General features: G+C 40.1%; 1 protein-coding gene and 1 non-coding gene across 4 annotated transcripts; both read right to left on the bottom strand.

Moving 5' to 3' along the window:
* Positions 1–68: 68 nt before the first annotated feature.
* TIPIN (TIMELESS interacting protein) lies at positions 69–8,370 on the bottom strand. Of its 3 annotated transcripts, XM_042804053.1 has the most exons (9): positions 8,331–8,370; positions 7,797–8,045; positions 7,263–7,421; positions 5,914–6,001; positions 4,888–4,963; positions 3,716–3,838; positions 3,099–3,162; positions 1,023–1,217; positions 69–679 (listed from the first exon to the last, which is right to left on the bottom strand). In XM_042804053.1, exons 3-9 carry the CDS (start codon positions 7,399–7,401, stop codon positions 528–530), a joined length of 837 nt encoding a protein of 278 aa, XP_042659987.1. In that variant the 5' UTR covers positions 7,402–7,421; positions 7,797–8,045; positions 8,331–8,370; the 3' UTR covers positions 69–527. The 3 variants fall into 3 exon arrangements, with proteins under 3 accessions (XP_042659987.1, XP_032850131.1, XP_032850130.1); XM_032994240.2 differs by having other exon boundaries at positions 7,263–7,418; positions 7,793–8,361; XM_032994239.2 differs by having other exon boundaries at positions 7,797–8,361.
* LOC116961927 lies at positions 2,042–2,178 on the bottom strand. The gene has a single exon (XR_004407247.1).
* Positions 8,371–10,379: the final 2,009 nt, after the last annotated feature.

Raw genomic sequence — 10,379 nt, 5'->3', positions numbered from 1 at the left:
ATGACTAGCACAAGGGAGAGGAGAGGTGAGGGGGCCTGGAGTTGGAACAGAAAAACCCCAAATTCAGGTTTGACTTCAGAAATTTAATAGTTTCCATTTTATAAGAAAAATACACAAGTACTTGCTTATCAAGTTAAAAAAAAACCCAGGCCACCTGTTAAGACACAGCACTACCCCCTATCACATACACTAGCTACTAAAAAAACCCAAACAACTTTAATCAAAACTTCACCTGTCGGTATCCCAGTTAACTGGAGTTTGACATCAATTGTAAACAAAATTCAGAGAATGTTGGGGGAGGTGGAAAAGGTGTCGCAAATGCTGATGGAGAACTTGTGTTTTCCAGTGTACAGAGTTGCTCACCTACAGTTCCAAGAGAAGAGTTCTGTCCAACTAAACAGATGTCACAGTGAAGACTTCCAGGAAGCTTCTGGAGTCAGAGTACACAGGGGCAGCAACACCGCAAAACAGTGATAGTACTGGAAACTGGGGTCTTTCTGTCAAGAAAGTCAAAGTGTGGGGCACAGTTACTGGTTTTCGCTGGCACATTCCAATTGTGTATCTCCAGCTTGTGTAACAGCAGCCTTGGTTGGGGTAACTTCAGCATCTTCGATAAGGTCAGCGGGATCCTGAGTAACTGCAGTATTAAACTCCTCTTCTGAGTAAGTAGTGGAGAGCTCTGTCGAAAAAAAAAATAAAATTTCCTACCATGAGAACACACCGGTGCTGTGTGTTTAACTGCAGCTTCTATCACCAAAATCAGTCTGGAGGAAAGTCAACTCTGGAGATGACCAGCACGTTGAGTTGTGTTTCAAAGCTATCACAGCTTGGCATGACAACTAGGGACAGTAGTTCTGACTTAGCTTTAGGAGTCTAACTACAGGAACACAGTTTAAATTTGAGAATTAAACCTTATGCTAATTTCTAAAATTAACAATCACTCCCCTTTCCTTTAGCCTGAGTTGGCAGCTCGGCTGTTTAAGCCTCTGGGGCCCCTGACCCTCCCGGCGGGGGGTTATTACCGGTGTGGTGCGACTGGCTGTTCCACTGCATCCTGGCTTGCCTGCGTTCCAAAGCCAGCTGCCTGTTCTTCTCCATGCGCTGTTGTTGCTCTTCTGTGAGAGCTGTACCAGAGAGAGAACCGAGTTCTGCATTTCCAGAGGAGGAAGGTGCATCTTCAGCGGCTGTATCCAGTCCGTTGCTTTCCCCTCCGCCACCTGATTAAAAATGAGGGGCGGTGAGACGGGAGAAGAGGCAGAAATCAACACTTTCAACCCAGAGAGATCTACTGCTAAACATCTGCCAAGAGAATATTTTAAAAGCATTTTTACACTCTACATTTTAAAGTTGTATTGACAGCTGAAGATCATTCTGTAATTTAGTTTTAACGGGCAATTTTCTGCCTAGGTCCATGTACCTGATACTCAAAATATACAACAAATACTTACTAGAGATCCCAAACACACAACAATAATACATGCCTGACTCCAGAGAGGCATAGCTCTAAGTACTAAGTTAGCAATCATGAGCTGTGCTTGAAGGCTAATTCAGACAGGAAATTCAGGCAATCCTTTCTGAAAGGCCAGGTAATTTTCTTTCCACGCCTACTAATAGGACCCTGTCCTTGGGGAAGTGGCAGGACTAGTTCCAGGAATCAGAGGTTCAAACACAAACATTGAATAGTCAGTTCTGAATTCAGTGTGCTACTGTTATGGAGTATTTACTCATTTGCCAACATGAAGACATGCAAAATAGAGGCAGGCCAACTCTGTTAGCCAAACTTCACCCACCAAGAGAGCAGCAGAGCACCCTTTCAAGTGTGCCTAAGGCCAAGTATGCTTGTGCCTCTGCACCACTTTAAGCCTGTGAATAGAGAAGTTAGCTGACAACAAGGTTTTGGTTTTAATACAATACTCTAGCTTGAGTTTTGCTTTAGAAAGTCTAAGATACCTACTCAAGTTTTTCAGCTGAAGACTCACCAGTTGTAGCAGTACATTCCCTAACATGGTTTGAGAACAGATCAGCACTGCATTTAAACACAAATGTATGGAACCATCGCACAGAAAACTCTGATAACTCTACAGATCCTGTCGGCAGGAACCATTTGCTTTACTGTTCGTGGCTGCTTACGGTTGCATTCGGTTTCCAGCAAATGCAGCCAACAGTGAAGACAGCCACACGCCACTAACTGCCCAAAGGTCGTCCCCACAGGTAAGGCAAGGTTTCAAGGTTCTACTGACAACTCATCCACCAGAACACCCTTCCCAAGCACGGGCTTGTCTGGATGCTGAGGGTCACGTGAAGACAAACTGGACAACAGGTAGATAATTATTTCAAGACTCGGAGCGAAAGTGTGAACACCTAACTGCAGAGGACCTTAGGGATGACTATAAAATTCTCCCATTTCTGCTAATAAAGTTTTTTTTTAAACTACCAGGTAAACCCTGCTCCCTCTTTTTATTAAGAAAAAAAAAAATGAAATGTTTATTTCTTATCTAAGAACATCATCTGATTGGAGGAGACTCTTGAATTAGCCACTTGTTAAGTTGCTGGATTTTGATATTGGAAGAAGAAATACTTAATAGTGGCTATATGCCAAGACTCACAGACAGACATAACAGCGCCCACAAGCATTACTAAGTGCTTTCCTTATAAAGGACACGACACCCTGACCGCACTGTAACAGGTTGTGGTACGAACAGTACGAGTCAGACTTCCACGCTGGCGAGATCCAAGAGCTCCTCAGAGTGCACGCTCCTAAGAGTACAATACAACCTTCAGTGAATAAATGCAGGTTTGGGGTTTTTTTGGAAGACTATTTCAAACAACGCTGGTAATAATACCCATTTCCCATATCCTTTCAGTATACCAAGCACTTATTTTTATATATAGAACTCTATGTAACATTTTAGTCCAAGTACCAGTTCACTTTTATAATCATAACTCTCAGAGAAGCTTGGTTTTTGGACTAGAGGACCACTCGACAATTTCTTCTGTGTTAGAACAATGTATCATGGTCATTAATTTCTGGTCAGCAGGAGGGGTAGTAAAGCAGTATTAAGCACTGAACAACTGAACAAACAGCAAAACGAGCATACCGTCATTACTTGTGAAGTCCTCATGTAAAATAGGAAGATCAAGTCTAATTCGCTTTAGGCAGGTCTGCAGATGAGTGATTAAAATACTGATATTTCATATGTAACAAAATCTTTTGTACAACATTGCTATGTTTTTAATACTACTCCCAATTTCTCTTTACACGTTATTACTCTGAAAAAAATATTCCTTTCACTACATGTCTGTTTGACCCACAACTTTTAATGCTGTAGCTCATGTTCCTAATCCTTCATCTACCACCTAGCCAGATGAAGCAGCATTCTTAAGTCTTCTTTTGCAAGTTCAAACATTAAAAAACAAACAAAACCCCAAAACCCAACCATTCCAGCACTCAAGCAAATTACTTAGACTTCAACTTTTTCAGGACAACTTTAAGCAATCCTCTAAAGTACTACTTCAAGTAAAGGTTAGATCTAAATGTAAACTTAAATACTGGAAAGAGCTATTTTTAAAAAGAGAGAACTTAATCTACATAACATTATACTCCTTAGCAGTATGTACAACTTAAGTCTTGTTTTATTGCATAACTGCTCTCCTAAACTTATTTCTTACACTATTCAGTACTACATGAAGAGAAACTGAGAGGAGCAATACGTACCTGAACTTCCTTTTTGTTTCCCAAAGTCTCTACTCTGTCAATAAAATCCTCAAACTGCAATTTGGGATATAGTCTATGAGCCCAGTGCTCCATATGTTGTATGAGTGTCTTCAAGTCCTCTGCCTAGAGCACAGGAGACATCCAGCTAGTAGAACTTAACTAAGTCAGTAGACTGCAGAGGGAAACAGGACAGTAACATTTCTGAAAACATTAATTATCTGCAGCTTGAAAGTCTTTTTGAAAATTTAAGTAATATGAATGTGTGGGTAACCTCTCCTCCCCCAATCAAGCCTGCAAGCGCAACTCCAAGCTATGAGAACAGTGATCCAAGTTCAGGCAGAGTATTTGCATGTACTGTAAAACACCACAGGCTTCTGAGAAGTTGCCCTTAAACAACCTAGCTGTGAACGCAGACTGAAAAAAAAAAAAAAATCCACAGAAGCACAGCTGACACTTATTTTGATGTTTAGAACACACAGAAAAACATACAACTAAATAACCTTCTCTAGTAGATTTTTGCTCAGATCAGTTGTATTGCCTAGTTTCTTTGTGTCTCCAGTTCTAAAGACAAAATTTATACCATGAATGTTCTCTGTAAACCAGAGATGCACAGGCGTCCTTACAAGTGTACCAAATGTAATGATATTTAAAGAAAAGTAAGTTTTGCCTGTTTAAATGTATCTAAGACAATGAGACAGTTTGTATCGTAAATACTGTTTTCTCTTCAGGACAGAGGAGTCGCAACAGCCAGAATATTTTCACTAACAGAGAAAACCAATCATGTATGAGATGGTAAAGGTATTCCATATACAGTAGGCAGTCTTATTAGCCTGCTCCAATTTCTAGAACCTCTTTCCATGGCCAGTAGAGAGAGTCACAGACATGACAGTCTAGTTTTGGAGTAGAGGAAAACAGTTTTAAGATCAAAACATGGAATCTGTTAAAACATTCATATTTGTTTGGTTTTATTTTTTGTTGTTTGGTTTGGGTTTTTGTTTTTTGTTTTTTTTTTTTTTTTTTATTTGCAACTACAAACCCCATCAGCGTACATTCAAATACTGCTAGAAAGCTGGCTAACCAGAGCATAGTATCAATCCTCCCTGTACCAGATGGGCAGTAATCTATCAAATCTAGATGAACCTTCCAGGAAACAAAAGCTCACTACATCTTACCTCATGCCCTTTACCCTTGAACTTTACGTTGTCAAACATGTGTCTTAGGGCTGGAAGTCCTCTTTCTGAAATTAGCCTGGTAACAGGAAATGGGTAAACTTATTTGAAACCCCTACTTTCTTCTTCTAATTAACAAAAACAATAGAAAACCCAGGAACAAAACCTCCCAGCACATAAACAAAAAATACCCACTTGCCTTTAAGTAGCCTAAACCTACAGAGCCCTCCCTATTTGAAACACATACAGAATTAGAAGTTGTTAAAAAACCCCACACAAAATAGGATAAAGACTGCTGCAAGACCAAAAACTTTTTTTTTTTTTTTTTAATTCACCATACATGCCTTCCTAATCCAAAGAGCTTTTTGCTTTTGATTACATGGAAAGAAAATTGAATGGTCAGTTCTAGTATCGATATTGGCCAAATAACACTAGTTAGATGCGTGACCAGAGCACCCACCTGTGGTATCATTAATTTAACATCAGTGTATTTAAAATGGAAGGAACTGAAAGCTCACATTCTTTCCATTGCTTATAAATAACTTACACCAGTTTTAGTGATAACAGCAAAGAAAATATTTAAATCCTTTACCTTTATACAGAGTTTATCTAGTCTGCACATAAGTCAGGTGTAAGTGTACTTCAGCAAGTGCCTTAGTCACCACTATATTGAGGTTTTATATTCTGAAGCAGACTTTAATTAAAGAAATCTACAGTACTATATCTGAAGCAAAATAAAGAAGATCCAGCTGGAAGAGTCCTATGTATAAATAATAAATATCTCTTAACAAAGCATTAATCAGCTATTAAATCCCAAGGGGACTTCAAGAAAGTTATACAAGTAATAACATTATATAGGTAGACAAGGAATAAAAAGGTTGAGATACAGCACACAATAGGCACTTTCACCTCCAAACCTCTCCATCTTTGCCTTGGCTATGACCAAGCAGGGATCACAGTAACCTTAATCATTCTCCCGCAGCCGTATACCAAATTCATCACAGAAAAAAATATTCTGTAAAAACTTACCTCTGAGCATCTAGTTTAGGCATTGGTCTTTTAACTACTTTCCGTGTAGCAACAGCAGAATCCTTTGTTTGTGACTGCTGGTTTCCATCTGGTTCCAATAAAGAAAATAACAGACTTTAAGTATATTATGCAATTCACATCAACTAGAATTGCATCATGTAAATTTTAAGTTTCTACCCTAGCAAAAAGGCAGCATCACAAGTATTCCATTGCAGGTACAGTACTCCAAACAAACATCTGCATATTTCACCTTCCTTCACCCACATGACAGTCTGGAGGTAAATCCATCTCTTTAAAAGGATACCGAGGAATCAACTTTTGTAGGAAAGTAGGTTCCCTGAAAGAGGAATTTTCTCATTTTCGAACTTTTATATTGTGTATCTGATGAGAAACATATCGAGGGTAGATGCTGCTTCTAAGAGTTAAGAAACTCAAATTATCAAGAAACCTAATTTGATAGGTGTGTCCCAAAATCTCCACTGACAGATCCGAAAGGCACACCTAAACCACCAGCATCGCCTCCAAAAACAGAGAAAGAGGCAATGTGTGACCACAATCAATGTGGCTTTTAAGAACCAAAGTCCATACACTTTTTGATTAGGGCTTGTATATATTATCTGACTGCAACAGTCAAAGCAGCACTGCCCATCTCATCTCTGAGCTAGCCATTAGTTACCATACTGATTTCCTGATTTACTTTTTGCTACTTTGAACAACAGGAGCTCCGAAGTTCTTCTTTTCACATATCAATTAATTAAATCTATCCAAAAATACTATTTTCTCGTGAAAAGACAGAGCAGGGATCAAGGAAAACATATGTTCAACACTGTAAGCAAATACAAGTAGAAATAAACAATAGACAAGAGAAAACATTTATACTTTCTATTAGCTTGTTCGGTACACAGTAAAATCTTTTCAAATACAAATAATTAAGCTTTACTATCCTGAAGTGCCTTGGATTTTTCCTAGGTCATATGATATACAAAATCTAACAACATCTCCCTGAAATATTACAATCAACACTCCTAACTCTTCTGAAATCCATGTCACAAAGGGTTACTGTAGATCAACGCTGTATAAATATCTTTACCAACACTCTGCTAGAGAGCTTGAATTGTATAAAGATTCATTTGTGTACATATTTTCATGGAATCTACAGAAATAAACTTTTCCCACAAACTCGGAAACACAGAATCAATAACAATTTAAATTTAGGACATGCTTTCTTATCTACACAAGACTATTGTTATGCAGTAAACTCAAAGCAGTAAAACAGCAGTAATATTGACTTCACAGCATTTAATTGTCTATACTGCAAAATGGGATCTTTAGGGGTCACAGGTGTTCACCTCCATCAGTTTCAGCCCATTCAACATCATCTCTTCCTGGAGAGGCAGGAGGTGGAAGAGGTGGGAACGTTTCATCTTCTGTGTTCTCATAATCAGGAAGATCAAACAAGTTGTTCTCCAAAGGATCTATCATTGCCATTGATAAACTTTTTTCCCCTCCTGCAGGAAATACCGAAAGTATTTAAAGAGAAGCAGTAAGAAAAGGCTGCCACAGAAGCAGATAATCACCAGTTATATACAGTGTGCCTACAGCTTTTTCTGGAAAAGATTTGCCAACCAGAAAAAATAGCATCATACAAATTAAATAGCAGATACCATACATACAGATGACACAATCCAGCCTCCCTAGGCCGAATACAGTAAGGGTGGGTCAAGTTTCAACTCAGTTACTTGGGAGTGGCAGATATGGGTCACGGGAATAAAACAAAAGAAGTGGGATTTCTAACCAAAGGCAGCCGTTTGCCGCTCACATCCTTAATAATCAAAGACTCCGCAGGGTGGGGTGACAATTCCTCTGATTTACAGTTTACCCACCTAGAAACGCAGTCTGCAAGAGGGGGTCCCCTTTTCCGGCTCCTTAAGCGAAGCTGATTCCAGGGCCGTTCGCACAACCGGGTTTAGGATGACCCGATTTTACCACGGCCGCGTTTCCAAAGCTTTTTTTTAATGCGACAAGTTGTTTCTCACACGGTTTTAGCAACGAGAGGCCACCTCAAGCAGCTCCGTCTACGCTGACCTTCGGAGAGGAGCTCCCCACCTCTGGGTGCGAGGCTCCCACGGAGCCTGAAGGAGAAAAAGAGAGCGGCGGAGGAGCTCGCTAAGGTCTCCGAGGCCAGAGCTCCAGCCCGCCGGGCGCCGCGGAGGCCCCGCTCCCCTCACAGCGCCAGGGCACCCCGCGGCGCGCTGGCACTGAGGGAGGGCGCTCCCCTCCCCACCGGGGGGACGATGTGAGGGCGGGGGAAAAGGGTTTCTCGCCTGCTTTCTTAGCTGAGAACAGCTCCACACCGCGTTCCCCGCGCACCAGAACGAGCAACAGCCCAAAACACCCGCAACTACCCAGCGCCTCACCGCTTCCCGCCCCGGCCAGCGGCGAGAGGGCAGCGCGTTGGGGAAATACCGCGAGAACCGCCAGTCTCGCGAGCTCCCCGGGCCGGGCCGGCGGGGGAGCTGCGCTCAGGGCGCATGCGCGGCGGGGCGGTGGCGCCTCTTTTGGCGCCAAAAGCCCATGGGCGAGGGCTGAGGATTTTCTAGCGCTGGTGCGGCATGGCCTTCGGCACCTGTCCGGTTGAGCTTTTCTATCACCTCTTCAGGCAAAAGTTGCTGGAGATAAGAGTTTTATTTGAAGCATTTAAGGTTGCTAGGCCCTGTGGTGAATCAGCCCCAGGAATGGGATTTAAAATAGCGTATGTTGAGCCCTTTCTCATTTCCTACCTCTGAGGAAGGGACTTCGAGGACAGGTAGCAACCCCAAGCTTTTTTCCACGCAGATGTTGGCTAGAGCCTTCTGGTAATTTAAAACTAAACAGTTCGCAATTGTCCAGGCTGTAATAAATACACCAAGCCATCTGGGATTTGGCAGCTGTGCGTTTAAAATGCCATTTAAGGACTTGTACTGCAGCCTGCAGAAACAGTAGAAGAGAAGCTCCCAGCTATGGTCTTCAGTGCTGTTCCGTCTGAAAAATTCTGTTTTCGTGTCTTCACAGGTCAGTCCTTAGAAGTGTATGTGACTTAAATGATAGGCTCTTCATCTAAGCAAAACGAGAGAAATTCATGTCAAATATTAAAGGAATTGAGTTTCCCTTATTTTTCTATAAATTCAAATTTGACATATAATGTTTCTGGTAATGTATTCTTTCTAATATGACAAAAACAATCACAGTTGTTTTCCAGTTAAAAAAAAAAAAAAAGTACTATCCTTTTGTAAAAATTATTTTAACAGTTTATGTTTAAAATGTTTATTTGCAAATTCAGCAGCATCATTTGTAATCAGGAATACATTGAATATAGGGAGAACACATTAATGGATTTGTTAGCATTGAATCCATTTTTCTTTCTAGATACGGCCAATTTCTTCATTTGACTGAGGCACATAAAGTATCAAAATAAACACAAAGATATAATTATAAATCAAGTGCTGCCAATCTCCAGCTCAAAACACTGTAAAGATTTGTTTCACATAAACTTACTGAAAATCAAATTTCTATATGATGAGCTATTTGCCTTGAAAATAATAGGCACTGTTTATATTAAAAAAGCTTTACAAATGAGTTCTGGTTTGAGCGTAGCCTAAGTATCTGATACATAACAGTGTGATACATCTTTTCATGTGAATGTTTTCCTGAGTATTTAATGCGTTTTTGTTTTTTTTTTTTTTTTGTATGTGAAGTAGTTGGATTTAAAATACTTAGTTAATGGCAGCTGAATTTATTAGAGGCTCAAGATTTCAAAATTCCCTTAAGTCCCTGTATATTTTCTGCAAAACCAACTGGTATGTGAAAAGAAATAGCATAGCAGGATTCTCCGAGAGCAAAGGTAGGGAGAAGGTATTATTAATTGACGTGGCTGGCAGGTCTCTGTATACCCAGGTCTGCATAAGCAGAGCTCTGTCCTGTGGTGTTTTGTCTATGCCAGAACAGGTAGATAACAGATACAAAAAAAGTGCTGGAAAGGCAGAAAAAATACTATACAAAAGTTAAAGCAAAAAATCACTTACAATCTCTGCAGATGAGTACAGTGTTATAAAACTAACTGTATTTATGCAACTTGGATTAATCAATATTTTTTGAAGAGTGTTTAATTAGAGACAGGACTTGATGACCTAGCTGGTTCTTTTGAGTCCTATGCTCCTAATTAAATGAAAAGCATATGCTGGCAGGCATTGATTATTGTTTGTTCCTCAGGAAATGAATAACCAGCCACATGCTGATAAAATAATAAGTCAGGAAAAAAAAAACCAACATAGCTTGCCTCTATTCTAGAAAACACTTCTGGTTTCTAGTTTAGGTGAAATGGAAATATTGTTTGTTTCTGTATCGAACAGTGTAATTTCATTAGAAAAATGGGAAAATTAGCACCTTATTTTACTTATTTTATATTTCAGTCTCATTTCCTGTTTTAT

Source organism: Tyto alba, unplaced genomic scaffold (genome assembly GCF_018691265.1).
Source record: "Tyto alba isolate M040663 unplaced genomic scaffold, T.alba_DEE_v4.0 Super-Scaffold_41, whole genome shotgun sequence".
Classification (NCBI taxonomy): domain Eukaryota; kingdom Metazoa; phylum Chordata; class Aves; order Strigiformes; family Tytonidae; genus Tyto; species Tyto alba.
Note: the sequence above shows the minus strand (reverse complement) of the source record. Positions and strands in the feature narration are given on the sequence as shown.

What these genes read in the sequence shown, in the direction of transcription:
- TIPIN (XM_042804053.1), bottom strand. Translation starts at nt 7,401, where the DNA reads ATGGCAATGATAGATCCTTTGGAGAACAACTTGTTTGATCTTCCTGAT. An exon ending in ATGGGCTGAAACTGATGGAG is followed by an intron (nt 6,002 to 7,262) that starts GTGAACACCTGT and finishes TATTGGAACCAG; the next exon opens with ATGGAAACCAGCAGTCACAA. An exon ending in GAAACAAAAAGGAAGTTCAG is followed by an intron (nt 3,163 to 3,715) that starts GTACGTATTGCT and finishes ACTCATCTGCAG; the next exon opens with ACCTGCCTAAAGCGAATTAG.